We start from the raw sequence: 19,711 nt of genomic DNA on the forward strand, positions 1-19,711 counted from the left end.
AAAAGCTGAGCTTAATTTCATTGGCTACTTACCAAACATAAGCACTAACCGTGTAAATGACAAATGAGTCAGTCAAAAACGTTGATCTTAAACTAGCAAGAGAGAGGTGTAAGAGAAGAAGAAGTGTTTAACTGTAAAATATGGTTCTCTAAATGCAAATGTAGCTGGTTGCGGTGTGGTTAAAACACAAAAACGATGTAGCTATGTTTTAAGGTTGACTGATAAGGGCTTGAATAGTCATCATTACGTTTGGGATAAATTGTCTATAAAAACATGTCACACCCACGTCCAACTGGCTCCCTCATTGTAAAAATGCATCACTTAAAAATGTAGCCACTTATTGTGTGGATGTTCAATTAATGTTAATTGGTGATGTTGATTGAAGCAATCCATGCCTCATGTTGAAGGAAAATGTCTCAAAGACAGTCTAGGCCAGGGGTGTCCAAACTACGGCTCGGGGTCCAAATGCAGCCCGCAGACCATTTTGAATCGGCCCTCAGCAAATTCTAAAAATATAGTGTAATATGGCCCAAAAAGGATGTGCCTGTCTTATATTGCACTTCTTAAATATATATGTAAATATATATTACACAGTAGTATTCATGTGTTAATAAGCCCACTTTTCAAATAAATTCAGTCAATTATTAAAGTTTGAAACATTTTCTAACACATCTTAGTTGATAAAGAAAAAGGCTCAATAACTTATATACCAAACAAGCTTGAAATATACCCTTCATATTTCCCCTTATAAGCAAACTGAGGGATGAGCTGCCAACAAAATAAATGAAACCCTATGGAGCAGTGGCAGTTCTAGACCAATTTGACTGGGGGGGCCACTGGGGGGCCAGTTATTTTCTGAGGGGGGCACAATAAATGCAGGACGAAAAAGAGAACTAGACAGTATGAAGGAATTGCGCATAAGAAAACAATGCAATACAGTTATTGGTATTTGTTTCAGTACACTTATTTATTTCAGATAGATCTTATAGTTATTACTGTTAGCTTCAGCTTAAGTTATAGTGCAATGTTTGCACTAACACCATATTTATATAAAAATAAAGGCAATGAACAGTTACATCTCTACTTTACATAAGGGTGTCTGCACAATCTCACATTACAGCAACAAAATCCTGCGGTTTTTGGTGAACCGAGTACCAGAAAATATACATTTAAAAAAAAAAAACGTTTCATTGTTAGGGGGGCCACAGGGGGGTCAGAGGTCAGTGTTAGGGGGCACTGAAGGCCACTTCACACATCAGACAAATGAACATCTGAAGAGCTACCTGTGGGACTTTCTACTCAACAAATTGTCTCTGAATGTCTTTTTAACCTCTAAAAAGGCCTATCCAAACCACATGAAGTTGGATCGTACGTATCACCTCTCTTACCATTCAAATGTCGAAGGGTCATTTTAACAGTCCCCCTGGATTTTCCCTAGATTGTGTTTCCATAAACACACAGTAATGTCACTACAGTTGTGTTGGGGTTATCTTTCTCTCAGATACCATTGTGTTTTTTGTTTCTATCTTGGAAAAAGTCACACATAGAACCCTGCTCTAACACTCTTTTATTTATTTTGGTTAATTCAATCCAATAATCACTTTTGCAAAGGTTCCTTTTACTGTACATTATAATTATTTACATTGCAATTATACAGTACATTTCCTAATAAAACGTAGAAGTGTCCAGGAGGCCTAATTAAACTAGCTGTGAGTAATGCCAACTAAACTACGATTATGCAACTTTTGGATCTAGGGCTGCTAACAACTCTCATTGTAGAAGTCTTTAAAAGTTGTAATCTAGCTTACTCATGCTGGCTTCTGTTCAATATTTAACCTTGCTCCATTTCCTGGCTCATTTCCAGATTCTTAACAATGGCATGGCATTGCACAATCCTGCCGAGCATGGGAAAATCCCAGACACGTCCTACACTAGTTAAAAGGAGTGAGACGTGAAGATTCAGTCACACTCTCAGTCACACTCTCACTGGATTCCTCCAGAACAGAACTGAATAAGCACTCCAACTGTAGGAAACTATGGCAAGCGGTAAAGTGTGTTTCATGGCAACTCTGTGCTCCCTGGTCATCCTGTCAACCTTTATCGGCAGCACACAGTCAGGTGAGTTCTACAGATCAAGCTACAGATAATACATGTGCAGTTTTTTTGTGTAATATCTGGCAAGTGTAGATGCATTTATAAAAGGATAAGGAAGCAAGTTCTGTAATTTATTTAGCTTGTGTTACATGAAGTACCTGCAAATCCTAAAGCTCTGAAAACAGGCATATTTACCATTATATGTTTCAGGGTAAAATCAAGGTTAATAAGCTAATTATTAAACCAGAAAAATGTTATAATGTATTTTTGTTCACAATGTGTTTGCAGCGAGCTGCTGCCTGAGTTACACCAGTCGTCGATTGCCATGCCAACGGCTGCTCGACTACACCGTCCAGACCATTAACACGTCCTGTGACATCAACGCTATTATGTGAGTAAATGATTAAATCTCTTTTCAGACTACAATTCTGCACTTCAGTAGTAACTGCAGAACAGGGAGCAAGTCAGTGTATAAACTTTATTATTAATTCATCTGCAGACATGTTTCTAAATTGAATTATCCCTATGACATTATACTACATACCAAGGTGATGTGTCAAATAACGTAACATATTTAATTGCTTTCTTGAGTTAATGGTTGGCTTGTTTGCTTTATGACCTAAAAATATTTTTTTATTTCATCTAATAATCAGTTAATTGACAAATCATTGTGGCCCTACTTAGAAATAGTGACAGTGGACCTAAGTTAAAAAAGTTTGGGTGTCCGACATTTTTTTTGAAAAGGAGATGATAGGAAGATATAAACAAGCAAACACTCCGGAGAGTGGGATTTTAAATGGTATATCTTATATCTTTTTTTTCATTAAACATATCCTTCTGTCAGAAGAGCAATGTATTTTAGATTCAAACTGCAGTTAACATGGTCATTGATTTTGCTTTCTTTATTAATTATTTTGACCACTAAACAACCTAACAGTATGTGTTAAGATTATTGACCTTGTTCAAAATGTGCTTTATTGAAGACAGAAGCGAGTTAAACAGTTTAAGCAAATACATCCTGGTTATTTAAGGTCACACATTAGAGGGCAGGCCCCGGACGTGACTTAACAAAGCATTAGCGGGTTAGCTTCTGAATCCCAAGTGCACCGACTTCTCGCTTGTCTTTCCAGTCCAGTTAGATGACTCAAAATCAATCATTATGTGCTGCAGGATTCGCCCCCATATGTAACTTTTGCAATATGTAGAGTATAGAGACACTAACAGGTTAATACACAACCTAGAAAGGACCTGTTTTTCTGGTGAACTGCATTCATGCTTCTCGTGTTTGATGAAGTCTTCACTTTTTTCCACAGATTCCACCTCCCAGGAAGGTTTGTGTGTGCAGACCCTTCAAGCATCCGCACTCAGAGACAGATGAAATGTGTGGAGTGAGTATACTCATTTGTCTCTAACTTCAATAAGTACTCTTCCGAATATTGAACTAAAATAATATTGTGTTTTCATTGTTCTCTGCAGTGAAAGGAGGAAGAAGAAAGGAGGAAGAATATCCGTGAGATCATAGCAAACCGAACCTGAGGCCATGACACATGAGCTGTATACGAAAGTTACTGTATGAAGGATATAACTAATATTTAAAAGCCTTCGTACACCGAAGTACCCTGATAGGGATTATCATGTCATTTTGTTAAATTATTATATTACATCTTATTATATAAGATTGTGTGTTTTATAAACAGGTAGTAACTGATCATCATTGGAGAAGTATATTTTTGTAAAGACATTTTAGTAAAAAGGAATTGAGAGTAAAAGTTTGAATTGTAATTTATATTGTCAAAGGATTAATAAAAACAGAGATGTTTAATAATGCATTTGTCTGAGTTTCATAACATTCAGCATATCCACATGTTACATACCACCCTTTTTAATAAAAACTATTATTATATCTGCTGCACATTCTAAATGTTATCCTAGTTTACAGTGTTAAATGAGTAAACCAAAGGTCAGCATTTTAAATCAAGATGAGCACAAATGCAGTAGACATATTATAACAGTAGATAAATCACAATGACAAGAGAATAGAGTTGAAAAATCAGTTTTCTGATAATTAATAAAGTAAATAGGCATAAACGATAAAAACTCATTTGAAATATAAGATTTAAAAAATGTTTTTAATAGAATAGCTTTAAAATCATCTTATTCCACACTGTTTGATTGTATCATATTTGTTCTACACATTGTTCTAGCTCTTCATTAATATTTAATTCAACAATATCCTAGAGTTTCGCACAATTAAAGGGCACTTATTATGCAAAATCCACGTTTTCATGTATTTTATACACAAACATGTGTCCCCTTTGTGTAAAGATATTCTGAATGCTTCAGGAAAAAAGATTCCCTCAGTCTTTGTCCTGATATATTTGCATAAAAACCTTTCTGAAAATGAGATGATCAGATTTTGCCCACTTTATGATTTCATCATAACGATTGTTTGGCTTGTGTAACTATTAGCCAATAACGGTAACACCCCCCCACCTTATCATCTGGATCTCATCTAATCTAATCTTAACTTCATCTAAAGTAAAAGACAGAGAATCAGCACTTTTGAAACAGGGCTGAAACAGAGGGGTTTATGGGATGCTACCCTGCATGATGCGTTTGGTATTTCGAGCCAAACACTTCAGAGACATGTTTTGAATATATCAGAGACCCATAATATATTGATGAAAAACAGTATATTAGGGGACCTTTAACATTTCCCATAATTTGAAGTCTACAGTTTTTGTATCTCTTGAAACTTTAGGAGAAGTAAAGTCCTGTAGGTTTGAATAAAGCTTGACTGTAAAACATGCATTTTTAAGCGTTATGGGATGAACAAAAACGTAGAAAAGTAGAGAGCTCATTTTGTGCTAACTGCTTTTAAGATAAAATCAAAGAAGTTAAAATAAAGGTTTAAATTCAAAATATACATTATTACAAGAGACAGTTTTTCAAGTGTTGCGGAAAACTGTCAAAGAGTGAAATCAAACTGTGGCATCCTAAAAGATGATCATAATCATGACTATCTGTTCACTGCCCCATTCTAGAAGTGAAAGGTAGGGCTCACCTGCTTATGGAAAAAACACATTTCACTCATACCTAGTCATAACTTGGTCTTCCAGTTTGTGTGTATGGAAACTATTGAAATTCATTTCCATTTCAGTTAAACCAGTAAGAGCAGCTGATCCACAGTAGTTGGTAGGTAAATGTAATCCCAGAAACCTTCTTCTGGTATACTTTGTTACATTTTTGAAAAAAACAACACATTCCAATACGACTCCAAATATCACATAAAGAGGATTGTATTTCCTTTCCATCATGGTTTGTCCCCCACAGTGAGGAGTAATCTGTCCTCGTTGATATCTTCTCTGTTCTTCAGAGCCTGGTAGAGTTTCACCCAGAACAGCTCGGAATGCTCTTCAGCTTGAGGCCAGCTCAGGTAGGTCTGCCTCTTCAGCAGCTTCCTTATGCGGTGGTAAGCAGACAGCTGAGAGGTGGGAATATCCTCCAGAAACACCAGAACCAGCACGTCCTTCTGCTCATCAAACAGGCGGAAACTACACAGAGGAAACAGACGGATGGAACAAATGTATTGTAATAACCTTTTAATACAAATGTTATGTCAGTAACATATCAGACATTTCTAAAATTTCATTTCATAAAAAGATGAATCAAAAGCAATTATTTTTGATTCTTTCAAAGTTTCAGACTTGGTTTAGGTTTAAGATTATGACACTGTTCATGGTAAACATGGTGTTTGAAATTATGTTTTTCTTGCAGAGATTTGAATGTTTCTGTCATTTTAATAGAGACCCCAACAGTAAGGGAGGCTTTGGACTGCCATGTGTCTTAGCTCAGATACGTTTAGAGTCAGCTTGCATGTTACCTGGCCACCTGGATCTCTCTGGAGCACCATTCACTCTCAAGATATTTGCGACTGATGACACAGATTGTCTTCCTGCTTCCATAAATGGCATCTGTTATGTTGTCAATAATGGGTTTACCTGAGGTAGAGTAAAGGAAAATATTAGTAGATAATAACATAGACATTCACCTGATTAGTTCCTCGGATGGTGTAGTTAAAAAAGTACTATAGTGACACCTTCTGGGGAAAAGATACAGTACAAAACTACTGCAAAAATGATCTGCCACTTAAGATACCGTGTCATGGAAATACAATTCTATTAACCAAATGTATGAACCTATTTTTATTTATTTTTTTGAATTCTCAAACATCTTTTTGGCCAATTCTGACAGCTCTTCTTGTTTTTAGTAATTGTTGCCCCTTCTGCCTTTCTGTTCCTCCCCAATCCCCTGCATCTCTATTGCAATACCCCACCCTTCTCCCAGAAACCCCACGACTTTCCTACTCTTATAATAGTTTTCTACACAACCATGTCTCATTTACCAATCAATCTGTCAGAACACATACAGTACCAGCCCCCATGTTACCCAGTCAGTTGCCAGATTAGCAATGTTGCTCTTTGCCCTTTTTTCGAAATAAAGACCCCTGAAACCGATCCTTAATCTGAACACTGCCATAATTCTCGACAAACCACCTGATAGAATAACATTGCCATTCCAAAATAATTAACTAGCATGGCTAAAATATTAGTTTAGTGCCTGGTGCAAAACGCAGTCTCACCTGGCTCGAAGTCTCGATGGTGCAGACACAATTTGAAGCCCTGCTCTTCTTCCAGTTTTGGCACCAGCTCTTTGATGACCCATGGCTCATCATGGGTGTTGTAGGAGATGAAGGCGTCATACTGATTTGGAGCGTTCTTGTTTTTATACTTTGTTTCAAAGAGCAAAGCCAGGAAGATGTAGTAGGCGTAGGCCAGTTGCCACCTCAGGAAATGGTAGGTGAAGGTCACCACCATAAACAGGAGTATGCTACATGTGGTGGTGATAAAGTAGATGAATTCAATGTCCACTGTGCAGGAACGTACGTCTAGGTCCAACAGTTTCTTACCTTTAAGGCCTTTTGGATAGTTGCACTCAAAGTTGGAGGCGTCAACCACTTGTGTTTGCGGGTCATTAACTGCCCATTGGCCAAACCAGACATTATCACAGTCACAGGTGAAACTATTGGCCTCAAGATCAATGTAAGCGAGAGCCGGTAGGGACTTTATAACTTCCATAGTGATAACTGAATATTCATTATGTGTTGCCTGTAGAAACTCCAGGTTTGTAAGGTTGGCATCAATAAGGAAATCTAGAGACCCAAGACTTGTTCTAGATATGTAGAGGCTTTTAAGGTTGCCAATTTGGAAAAACAGATCCGGAGAAAGATATTTTAGGTCATTTGAGCTAATGTCAAGTGTTTGCAGTTTAGGCGTGTAATTAAACATGTCTTTGTGGAAATGCAGAAGTTGCATGTTCCTTGCACTGAAATACGAAAGGTTAATCAAACCTTTCAGAAAGTTGCGAGGCAGATGAGACTTCAACCTTCTGCGTTGCGATGGCATAGCCAGTGTCTCCAGATCAGACAGCTGAGAAAATGGTGGATCATGCAGATCTTTATCGTTGGGGTATCGAATGTGATTCTCCCTTAAATCCAATCTTTTCAAATGTATTAGATCATTGAAAGCAAGTTCGAATGTATATTCTTTTAAACTATTTAATTGCAGCTGAATAACAGCTAGATCCGTCAATCCGATGAAGGAGCCATTTGCAAGTTTCTTTATTTGATTGTCATGTAATGACAAATTCTTGAGGGATTGCAAGCCATTAAAATCCCCTCGCTGAATGGCGCAGAGTTTATTTGCATTCAAATGCAGTTGTGTAAGATTTGGTAAGAACTCTGTGAAAGCATCTCCTAAATTGTAGATGTAGTTTTCCTCTAGCTTTAAAACTTGCAATCCTATTAAATCCTTGAAAACACATTTTTGTAGAGCTGAAATTTGATTCTGATGAAGGTAAAGCTCTCTGAGCCCTGTCAGATTGGTGAAATCGTCACACTCAAGTCTGCTGATGTTATTCCTTTTGAAAGACAGCTTTTCAAGTCTTGGTAGATTGCTAGTGGCAGCTGGAACAGAAAAAAGCTTATTTTGACTCAGATCTAAGATCCTTAAACCTTGAAGATATGTGAAGGCCTTGTCTGAAATTTTTCGTATTCCATTATGTGATAAATCTAACTCTTTTACATTAATACACCCCTGGAACAAATTTGACCCGATAAAAAAGAGGTTGTTACGTTGGAGTTGGAGTTTGGACACTGTTGGGATGGTGCAGGACATATTGATTAGTTTTGTACGGTTTGATCGTTTCATAGCATTCATCGTCAGAGAGGTCAGTGAGAAGTTGAAGAGCTCTTGTATTGTTTTCCTGTTCTCAGGAGTAATTTGAAGCCCACTTATATCAAGAGTGGACACTTGACTAAGAAAAGTCTTACCAACTTCCCATATCAGCGGTTGTTTTTTATAAGTGCAGCCGATGTTCAACAATTTAAGGTTTGGAAAAACATCTGCAGTGATACTAAAGACTGAAAAGCGATTCTGAGACAAATGAAGTTGTGTAAGTTTTAGAGAGCGGTTTGTCATTTCCCATGACTTGAAAGTGGGTAAATTGTTGTCTTCAACTGACAGCATCTGTAAATTTGGCAGATTCTGTATTACTGAATTCAATGTTGTTATGTGATGCAGTTTGTTTCTGGAGATTTCCAAAAGCGTTAAGCTTGTTAAGGACCTAAACGAGGTGGATGACACCGCTTTAATTTTATTATTATTCATTCTGAGCTCTGTGAGATTGCTCAGACCTTCAAAAAGATAATCTCCAAGTTGAACAAGTTGATTATGATTTAGATTCAAAGTTTTGAGGGAAATCAGATTTCTGAAAGCGCCTGTGTCGATCTGAGAAATAGTGTTCCGTTGAAGCTCTAAATGCATCAAAACAGATAGATTTTTTAAATCTGACACTTGCAATTTTGGAATTTTGTTCCTAGACAAGTCCAAACCTTTCACGGTTGCGGGAATTCCTCGAGGGACAGATTTTAGTTTTAGTTCATTCGTGGAACATATGGCAGTATTATTAGTGATTCGGCATGACTTAACTGAAAATCCTGTGACTGGAGCAACAATACTACTGATATTCAGCAAAAATAAAAAATAACTTAGTTTGAACCACTTGGGTCCTGGTTTTGACATTGATCTGTCCTCTTTTACTCTAGCACCCATTTTTTTATTTTTGCAAAAAACAAAAAAATGTCTATTGTCCACCTGGTGAAAAAGTCAGCAGAATGTGATCCTGGAAATTCCAAAACAAAAAAAGGACATCAAAAACAGAAACAAACAACAAATAATCCAAATTCAAACACTCATACTCCACATAAATGATCACCACAAATAGGTGCAGTACGATAACTGGACATCTGAACTCCGAGAGTTCACTTCGTCTTATAAATGTTCTAGCAGAAATAGTTTCTGATACTCACTGTGATTCACAAAGAAGAGCTGATTAATAACTGATGACGTAGCCACAGATTCTTCTACTAAAATGAACGTCCTTTGTTAAAATGAAATGTTCCTCTCAAATAAAAAGAGTAGAAATGTTATCCTTTACCATGCAATAGACTGTGTACAGGACAAACATGTTCATCTCCAGCAGAAACTCCTTTCCTCTGACTCTTCCCTGTCCTCTTTTGTAGGAATCACACAAGGAAGTGAGAGTGGAAGGAAGTGCGGCTGTTTTTTCAAAGGCATCCTAAATTATATATGTACAGTATTTCATGCCCCTGAGCTTTTTTTGGAAAATCAGAAATGTGTTTTGAAGAGTTGTCTTTTTCTCAAGAATTACATTGTGTTAATGATGTGTAATATGCGCATCTCTGCTTGTCTAGCGGACATCTATCAGTGGATGTCTGATCATCACCTCAAGCTGAACCTTGACAAGACTGAACTGCTTTTCCTTCCGGGAAAAGATTGTCCCACTCTTGACCTGACAATCAACATCGGCACCTCTGTTGTTTCCCCGACTCAGACTGCAAGGAATCTGGGTGTGATCCTAGATAACAACCTGTCCTTCACTGAAAACATCGCTGCTACAACCCGTTGCTGCAGATACACGCTTTACAACATCAGGAGGATACGTCCCCAGCTGACCCAGAAAACAACGCAGGTTCTGGTCCAGGCTCTCGTCATCTCACGCCTAGACTACTGCAACTCCCTCCTGGCTGGTCTACCTGCATGTGCCATCCGACCTCTGCAGCTCATCCAGAATGCAGCGGCTCGTCTGGTCTTCAACCTTCCTAAATGTTCCCACACCACTCCGCTCCTCCGCTCCCTTCACTGGTTTCCGGTAACTGCTAGAATCCATTTCAAGACAATGGTACTTGCATACCATGCTGCGAATGGATCTGGCCCTTCCTACATCCAGGACATGGTTAAACTGTACAACCCAGCACGTGCACTCCGCTCTGCATCGGCCAAACGGCTCGCTGCACCCTCACTGCGAGGGGGACCCAAGTCAGCAAAAACATGTGGGTTTGCTATCCTGGCTCCAAAATGGTGGAATGAGCTCCCCATTGACATCAGGACAGCAGATAGCTTGCACATCTTCCGGCGCAGACTGAAAACTCATCTCTTTCGACTCCGCTTCGAGCGATAGAATTACTAACAAAGAACTACTAACAGAGCACTTATATACTAATAAAGGACTGGAGTAGCACTTGAAATGTTTTAGCTCTATGAAACCTGATGTACTTATATGATTCTGTTTTCTTCAAGGTTGTATCTTCCTGGTCGAATGTACTTATTGTAAGTCGCTTTGGATAAAAGCGTCAGCTAAATGCAATGTAATGTAATGTAATATAATGTATGTAAACACATTTCTTAGAGAACCTTAAATGCACATTAGTTCTAATTTCTCTATTCCCTTTTTTACTTCTTATTTTATGTATCATGCACTTTTGGTGGGATACACTTCTTCTATTCAAACAATGAAGGGCCTAAACCGAGTGTGAGAAAATCCAACTGAGGAATCACACTTCCTCTTGATGCTGCTTCGTAAATTAGTACCTTCCTCAGCATTGGAAAGTATTGATTGTTGAGAAACTTCACTGCTCAAATTCATTAAAACAAAATGAGGAAGAGATGTTGTGCATTAATAAACAAAGGTGCTGTAGAGGGAGACTATGGATGGAGAGTCGTATAGTGTTATGCCTTCTCAGTTAGCACACAGAAAGGATTCAGTTTTCCATCCTCTTTGTCTAGTTTCGTTAAAGCCCCCTGTCACACTGTCTACTAAAATGAACGTCCTTTGTTAAAATGAAATGTTCCTCTCAAATAAAAAGAGTAGAAATGTTATCCTTTACCATGCAATAGACTGTGTATAGGACAAACATGTTCATCTCCAGCAGAAACTCCTTTCCTCTGACTCTTCCCTGTCCTCTTTTGTAGGAATCACACAAGGAAGTGAGAGTGGAAGGAAGTGCGGCTGTTTTTTCAAAGGCATCCTAAATTATATATGTACAGTATTTCATGCCCCTGAGCTTTTTTTGGAAAATCAGAAATGTGTTTTGAAGAGTTGTCTTTTTCTCAAGAATTACATTGTGTTAATGATGTGTAATATGCGCATCTCTGCTTGTCTAGCGGACATCTATCAGTGGATGTCTGCTCATCACCTCAAGCTCAACCTTGACAAGACTGAACTGCTTTTCCTTCCGGGAAAAGATTGTCCCACTCTTGACCTGACAATCAACATCGGCACCTCTGTTGTTTCCCCGACTCAGACTGCAAGGAATCTGGGTGTGATCCTAGATAACAACCTGTCCTTCACTGAAAACATCGCTGCTACAACCCGTTGCTGCAGATACACGCTTTACAACATCAGGAGGATACGTCCCCAGCTGACCCAGAAAACAACGCAGGTTCTGGTCCAGGCTCTCGTCATCTCACGCCTAGACTACTGCAACTCCCTCCTGGCTGGTCTACCTGCATGTGCCATCCGACCCTCTGCAGCTCATCCAGAATGCAGCGGCTCGTCTGGTCTTCAACCTTCCTAAATGTTCCCACACCACTCCGCTCCTCCGCTCCCTTCACTGGTTTCCGGTAACTGCTAGAATCCATTTCAAGACAATGGTACTTGCATACCATGCTGCGAATGGATCTGGCCCTTCCTACATCCAGGACATGGTTAAACTGTACAACCCAGCACGTGCACTCCGCTCTGCATCGGCCAAACGGCTCGCTGCACCCTCACTGCGAGGGGGACCCAAGTCAGCAAAAACATGTGGGTTTGCTATCCTGGCTCCAAAATGGTGGAATGAGCTCCCCATTGACATCAGGACAGCAGATAGCTTGCACATCTTCCGGCGCAGACTGAAAACTCATCTCTTTCGACTCCGCTTCGAGCGATAGAATTACTAACAAAGAACTACTAACAGAGCACTTATATACTAATAAAGGACTGGAGTAGCACTTGAAATGTTTTAGCTCTATGAAACCTGATGTACTTATATGATTCTGTTTTCTTCAAGGTTGTATCTTCCTGGTCGAATGTACTTATTGTAAGTCGCTTTGGATAAAAGCGTCAGCTAAATGCAATGTAATGTAATGTAATATAATGTATGTAAACACATTTCTTAGAGAACCTTAAATGCACATTAGTTCTAATTTCTCTATTCCCTTTTTTTACTTCTTATTTTATGTATCATGCACTTTTGGTGGGATACACTTCTTCTATTCAAACAATGAAGGGCCTAAACCGAGTGTGAGAAAATCCAACTGAGGAATCACACTTCCTCTTGATGCTGCTTCGTAAATTAGTACCTTCCTCAGCATTGGAAAGTATTGATTGTTGAGAAACTTCACTGCTCAAATTCATTAAAACAAAATGAGGAAGAGATGTTGTGCATTAATAAACAAAGGTGCTGTAGAGGGAGACTATGGATGGAGAGTCGTATAGTGTTATGCCTTCTCAGTTAGCACACAGAAAGGATTCAGTTTTCCATCCTCTTTGTCTAGTTTCGTTAAAGCCCCCTGTCACACTGTCTACTAAAATGAACGTCCTTTGTTAAAATGAAATGTTCCTCTCAAATAAAAAGAGTAGAAATGTTATCCTTTACCATGCAATAGACTGTGTATAGGACAAACATGTTCATCTCCAGCAGAAACTCCTTTCCTCTGACTCTTCCCTGTCCTCTTTTGTAGGAATCACACAAGGAAGTGAGAGTGGAAGGAAGTGCGGCTGTTTTTTCAAAGGCATCCTAAATTATATATGTACAGTATTTCATGCCCCTGAGCTTTTTTTGGAAAATCAGAAATGTGTTTTGAAGAGTTGTCTTTTTCTCAAGAATTACATTGTGTTAATGATGTGTAATATGCGCATCTCTGCTTGTCTAGCGGACATCTATCAGTGGATGTCTGCTCATCACCTCAAGCTCAACCTTGACAAGACTGAACTGCTTTTCCTTCCGGGAAAAGATTGTCCCACTCTTGACCTGACAATCAACATCGGCACCTCTGTTGTTTCCCCGACTCAGACTGCAAGGAATCTGGGTGTGATCCTAGATAACAACCTGTCCTTCACTGAAAACATCGCTGCTACAACCCGTTGCTGCAGATACACGCTTTACAACATCAGGAGGATACGTCCCCAGCTGACCCAGAAAAACAACGCAGGTTTCTGGTCCAGGCTCTCGTCATCTCACGCCTAGACTACTGCAACTCCCTCCTGGCTGGTCTACCTGCATGTGCCATCCGACCTCTGCAGCTCATCCAGAATGCAGCGGCTCGTCTGGTCTTCAACCTTCCTAAATGTTCCCACACCACTCCGCTCCTCCGCTCCCTTCACTGGTTTCCGGTAACTGCTAGAATCCATTTCAAGACAATGGTACTTGCTTACCATGCTGCGAATGGATCTGGCCCTTCCTACATCCAGGACATGGTTAAACTGTACACCCCAGCACGTGCACTCCGTTCTGCATCGGCCAAACGGCTCGCTGCACCCTCACTGCGAGGGGGACCCAAGTCAGCAAAAACATGTGGGTTTGCTATCCTGGCTCCAAAATGGTGGAATGAGCTCCCCATTGAAATCAGGACAGCAGATAGCTTGCACATCTTCCGGCGCAAACTGAAAACTCATCTCTTTCGACTCCACTTCGAGCGATAGAATTACTAACAAAGAACTACTAACAGAGCACTTATATACTAATAAAGGACTGGCCAGTTGAGTAGCACTTGAAATGTTTTAGCTCTATGAAACCTGATGTACTTATATGATTCTGTTTTCTTCAAGGTTGTATCTTCCTGGTCGAATGTACTTATTGTATGTCGCTTTGGATAAAAGCGTCAGCTAAATGCAATGTAATGTAATGTAATATAATGTATGTAAACACATTTCTTAGAGAACCTTAAATGCACATTAGTTCTAATTTCTCTATTCCCTTTTTTACTTCTTATTTTATGTATCATGCACTTTTGGTGGGATACACTTCTTCTATTCAAACAATGAAGGGCCTAAACCGAGTGTGAGAAAATCCAACTGAGGAATCACACTTCCTCTTGATGCTGCTTCGTAAATTAGTAACTTCCTCAGCATTGGAAAGTATTGATTGTTGAGAAACTTCACTGCTCAAATTCATTAAAACAAAATGAGGAAGAGATGTTGTGCATTAATAAACAAAGGTGCTGTAGAGGGAGACTATGGATGGAGAGTCGTATAGTGTTATGCCTTCTCAGTTAGCACACAGAAAGGATTCAGTTTTCCATCCTCTTTGTCTAGTTTCGTTAAAGCCCCTGTCACACTGTCCCGAAATTGACACCCGATGGACACACGATAAAGGAAATGTTCTAATTCGGCTGTGATCGTAGCAACATCGGGCCATTCGTGAGGGCATCTTAAGCCATCGTATGACCGCCGGTGGTGTTTCTCAGGCTCCGGCAGCAACTTCGTGAGCGGCAACTTCGTAAGTCACTGTGAGGGCATCTTGTCAAGTCGTGTCATCTTCGTGTTATCATCGGTGCATTCGCCCTCACTCTGATCGGGGCGAATGCCCGATGGCACCGATGATAACAAGATGCCCTCACGATGGCCTTACGAAGGGCAAAATTGACACACGAATTCAACACGAAAATGAACCTTCGCAAGATTCTTCGGCTATTTTTTGGCATGCCAAAGATTTTGCCACCGCTCACGAAGTTGCTGCCGGAGCCTGAGAAACTCCACCGGCGGTCATACGAAGGCTTAAGATGCCCTCACGAATGGCCCGATGTTGCTACGATCAGAGCCGAATTTGAACTTTTCCTTTATCATGTGTCCATCGGGTTGTTTTATTGCACAACAAAATCATGTAAACATATTATGTAAATAACCCAATTTGTGTTCTGTGAAACTGAAAAGGATATAATATATTATTTTGAAGGCGAGTTGACAGGAAGTTGTTGTTGCTATGGAAACAACAACATGACGGAGAAAACGTAATATCTTCTACATATAAAGACGGAGAAAGTAAAGAACAAAGTCTGAAAATATCAGTACAGTATCATAGTAGGCTACTATAACATAATTGTTTTTGTTACTTTCGTTGCAGTTGTATGTCTTATGTAAATGTTGCCTTCGTGTGGTGTTCGGGGCCATCTTCGTGCGAAATTCACAATTCCATATTTGTGTGTCCATCGGGTGTCAATTTCGGGACAGTGTGACAGGGGCTTAAGGCAAGACTTCTTCTTTAACCTGCATGCAGCACTTTTTCCCGTAATACGTTTCTGCTTATTGAGGAATTTATATACCACTTAAATACCTCACATCTGTTTCAGCAAGACCTCTGCTCATGTTCAAACATTCTTCACATACCCGACATATGCATGTACAGTACAACATATCCCACATTTTTCTGAGATTTCAAAATTACTCTGAATGTTTTTAAGGCACGTCTGCACGAGATGCTTTCTGACACTATGGGTGTTTGTAAGTGTTGGTAAATATGATGTCCTCTATTGTTTGTTTTTATGTTGTTTTTATGTTTCATGTGGAACTAAATTGATGCAGGTCTCCCTTGTAAAAGAGATCCGTGATCTCAAGGGACCTATCGGTCTAAATAAAGGTTTGAAATGAAATGAAATGAAAAATCAATTTATATGTTTCAGAAAAAAATCTCAATATTATGACACACTCAATGAGGAAACGTTTTTTTGATGTAGCCTTCCCTGCTGTCCATCACATGATTTAGACTGAGCCACATTCACGGAAATCACTGTGCTGATCTGAATTGAGTTGGAAACTGAATCTAAGTAAAGCTGCTTTCTCATGATATGCAAATTGCTCTTTGCTCACTGCCTCTCAATCTCAATCTTTATTTATTCATAGCACATTTAAAACAACCTTCAGTTGAACAAAGTGCTGTACAGGCAATAACTACAATATAAAATAACACAATGGGAGTACAATAATAAAACAATAATTAAAAACATGATAAAAAGCACAATAACTAGAAACATATAAAAACACATACAAATGTAAAAATGTAATGTTCAACTAGTATTAAACGCCAGTGCAAAGAGGTGAGTTTTTAGCTGAGATTTAAAAAGTTCAATAGACTCAGCAGTCCAGATATGTACTGGAAGGCTGTTCCACAGTCTGGGAGCTGCTACACTGAAAGCCCTGTCACCTGTCCTAGCATGTGCTGCTACATACCCATTACATACGTAGTTTAAAAGTACAGAGGCCAGTATTTTTTTATGTTTTCATCTTAGATGGGAGAAAGACTAATAGGATTGAGCAGCGCAGGATGGACCCAAGTGCAGAGTTCAATGTTCAAACCGAAAATAACCATCATTCAAGGCGACTGGATGTGCAAAACAGACAATAACTCTCTTTTTTCATCTTAGATGGGAGAAAGACTCTCCACAAGGTGATATATGTAAACATTGTAGGACTGAATCAAATACAGTGGGTCACATGTGCCACACAGCGTGTTTATTTATCATTTTTTTCCTCTTTTGTGAGGTGATCAAATCGGTTGGGGTTTGTAATAGACGGTTGTGCAGTAGCTCAATAGAGTTGCTAGCCACCATCTTGGAACAGTGCTTTGCTCTTTCATGTCTCACTGCCCTCATATGACAGTTACAGACATCTTTCAATAGGTAGGTCTACAGTATAATACTTACTGATTATCATGAGCAAACTTAACACAAAATACAACGAAGGGAATTGTTGTGCATTTTTTGCAGGTAAATGACAAAAACATATTTTGAGTTGCGGTTTGTTATTGAGACATTTCACAGCAAAACAGCCCTAATGGCAAGTTTATTTATATAGCACCTTTCAGCACACGGCAATTCAAAGTGCTTTACAAAATAAAAGACATTTAAGAATAAATACAGCAGAAACACATAATAAAATGGCATTTAAAAGCAGGCATTAAAAAGCAAAGATAATAAAATAAACACAACATGTATAGAATACATGAATAAAAGCCATACTGCAGTGTGGATATAAACAGCTCACTCAAATGCAGCGGCAAAAAGATACGTTTTTAGTATGGATTTAAAAGTATTAAGAGTTGCAGCAGACCTGCAGGATTCAGGATGTTTGTTCCAGATAGTCGGGGCATAATAGCTAAACGCTGCTTCTCCATGTTTAGTTCTTACTCTTGGAACAGAGAGCAGACCCGTCCCAGAGGACCTGAGACTCCTGGATGGTTCATAGTTTTGCAGGAGATCGTTAATATAATTTGTTCCTAAACCATTCAGTGCTTTAAAAACCAGCAGCAGTACTTTAAAATCAATTATTTGACGGTCTGGAAGCCAGTGTAAAGACTTCAGAATTGGACTGATGTGATCCACTCTTTTAGTGTTAGTAAGGACTCGAGCAGCAGCGTTCTGAATCAGCTGCAGCTTTCTAATGGATTTTTTAGTGAGACCTGTGAAGACACCATTACAGTAGTCGAGTCTGCTGAAAATAAAAGCAAGCTTTTCCAAAATCCTGCTGTGACATTAGTCTTTTAATCCTAGATATGTTCTTAAGGTGGTAGTATGCAGACTCAGTGGCGGCTCCAGGGTATGGCTGGGGTAGGCTACAGCCATACTGTTACGACCCGCGCTCTACTCCGTGGTAGTGGCTCGTGGGGAGACTCGCAACATAAAATAATACACGCAAAAACCCAGTACTTGTTAATGAGAGTTTATTAGAAATCAGCCGTTTACTCACACAAGTGGAAGGGTAACAAAAGGAGGTCTGGAGGACTGGCCAAAAGGAACAAACAGACGGAGGGAACACGAGCCAGCCACACCATGAGCCGTAGGACCCAGAGCTTCCCCCCTAACCAGAAATCAAACATAAACCCTATGGGAAGCAAAATAAAGCTGCGAAAACTGGACTACCAGGTCCTCCGGGCTAAACATAAATACATCTGCAAAAATACAGCCTAAAGCTCAAAATGGCAAAGAGATAATGTAGGGAGAGAGTGTCTCCTGGCGTTAGGATAGGCGAGACCTCCTTCTCCTCCAGTCTCTCCTTATAACACGGCTGAGTGGAATTAGAAACACCTGGGCAGAGGCGGAGCCAGGGGTAGACCAGGTGCAGCAGGGAGACCGAAAAGACAACAAGGGGGGGAGCAACTTGGTAACATCCCCACCATGAGTTAGTGATTTTTTTTTTTAAACAAAACAATCACAACAATCAACTTTGAGTTGACAGGCGCGCTCACGGCTACGTTTGTCTTTAACGACCACTCAGTCCACACACCGAATATAAGCGTGACAATGCATAAAAATACTCAATTGCATCAATCTTTGACTTGTGTTACGCATCCTCCTCAAAAACACAAGGGGGTTGTGATCGGTAAGAACAGTGACAGGAATGTTTGATGACCCAACGTATACCTCAAAGTGGTTTAAAGCCAGAACCATAGCCAGTGCTTCCTTTTCGATGGTGGAACACACCCACTGGTGGCAATTGAATGTCTTGGAGCAGTATAACATAGGGTGCTCCACTTCACGATCAGTTCCACTACGTCTGCACGCTGCGCATCAGGCAAGTGTGCTAAATGAGACTCAATATTCACCAGAATCTTTGAGTTTCGCAGCCTCCCTCATCCCGCTCCGCAATGATCGGAGCCTCCGAGGTGACAGGGGTGTCACTTTCAGCACTGGACAGCGCCACCACACAGGCAGCGGCAGGTTTATTAACACCCAGGGGGCAAGCAAGCTGATTACGTGCCACAGGCACAGCACCGAGGCTTACCGTACCCGATTTCCCACCCTCACGCCACGGTGGATGGTCCCTAATCGGTCTGTCCAATTCCCTAGCCCTACAACTGTCAGACAGATCAACATCGCTAACGTCAACTCCACACTTGGACAGCTTAACGAGCACTCTGCCACCAGCTAAATCATTCCCCAAGATCAAATCTACCCCCTCAATGGGAACCCCGACAATTACCGGACCTGTGACTAGATCTGACTCAAGGTGAATATTATGCAAGGGCGAACCCACATACTGCATACCAAACCCCCTCACAAGAACACCAGAACCCACAGCTGCTGTATCCCTCAAAATGGTTACTGGAACCCTGTTGTTCTTCCCCGGTAAAGACACCATTCCCTCCATGAGAAACGGAGCAAAAACGTCCAGTTCTGACTTAAGAGATCCTGGCTTTGGCTTCTTCTCATCCCGCAAAGCA

General features: G+C 40.0%; 2 protein-coding genes across 5 annotated transcripts; one reads left to right on the forward strand and one right to left on the reverse strand.

Annotated features, from left to right (window-relative positions):
- Window positions 1-1,962: 1,962 nt before the first annotated feature.
- Window positions 1,963-3,909, forward strand: LOC117544721 (C-C motif chemokine 20-like). The gene is made up of 4 exons (XM_034214070.1): window positions 1,963-2,118; window positions 2,383-2,485; window positions 3,408-3,482; window positions 3,571-3,909. Exons 1-4 carry the CDS (start codon window positions 2,037-2,039, stop codon window positions 3,614-3,616), a joined length of 306 nt encoding a protein of 101 aa, XP_034069961.1. The 5' UTR covers window positions 1,963-2,036; the 3' UTR covers window positions 3,617-3,909.
- LOC117544720 (toll-like receptor 13) lies at window positions 3,859-9,752 on the reverse strand. Of its 4 annotated transcripts, none has more exons than XM_034214067.1 (4): window positions 9,652-9,752; window positions 6,737-9,336; window positions 5,978-6,095; window positions 3,859-5,648 (listed from the first exon to the last, which is right to left on the reverse strand). In XM_034214067.1, exons 2-4 carry the CDS (start codon window positions 9,264-9,266, stop codon window positions 5,408-5,410), a joined length of 2,889 nt encoding a protein of 962 aa, XP_034069958.1. In that variant the 5' UTR covers window positions 9,267-9,336; window positions 9,652-9,752; the 3' UTR covers window positions 3,859-5,407. The 4 variants fall into 4 exon arrangements, with proteins under 4 accessions (XP_034069958.1, XP_034069956.1, XP_034069957.1 ...); XM_034214065.1 differs by having other exon boundaries at window positions 9,524-9,719; XM_034214066.1 differs by having other exon boundaries at window positions 6,737-9,720.
- Window positions 9,753-19,711: the final 9,959 nt, after the last annotated feature.

This window comes from Gymnodraco acuticeps, unplaced genomic scaffold, assembly GCF_902827175.1.
Source record: "Gymnodraco acuticeps unplaced genomic scaffold, fGymAcu1.1, whole genome shotgun sequence".
Lineage (NCBI taxonomy): Eukaryota > Metazoa > Chordata > Actinopteri > Perciformes > Bathydraconidae > Gymnodraco > Gymnodraco acuticeps.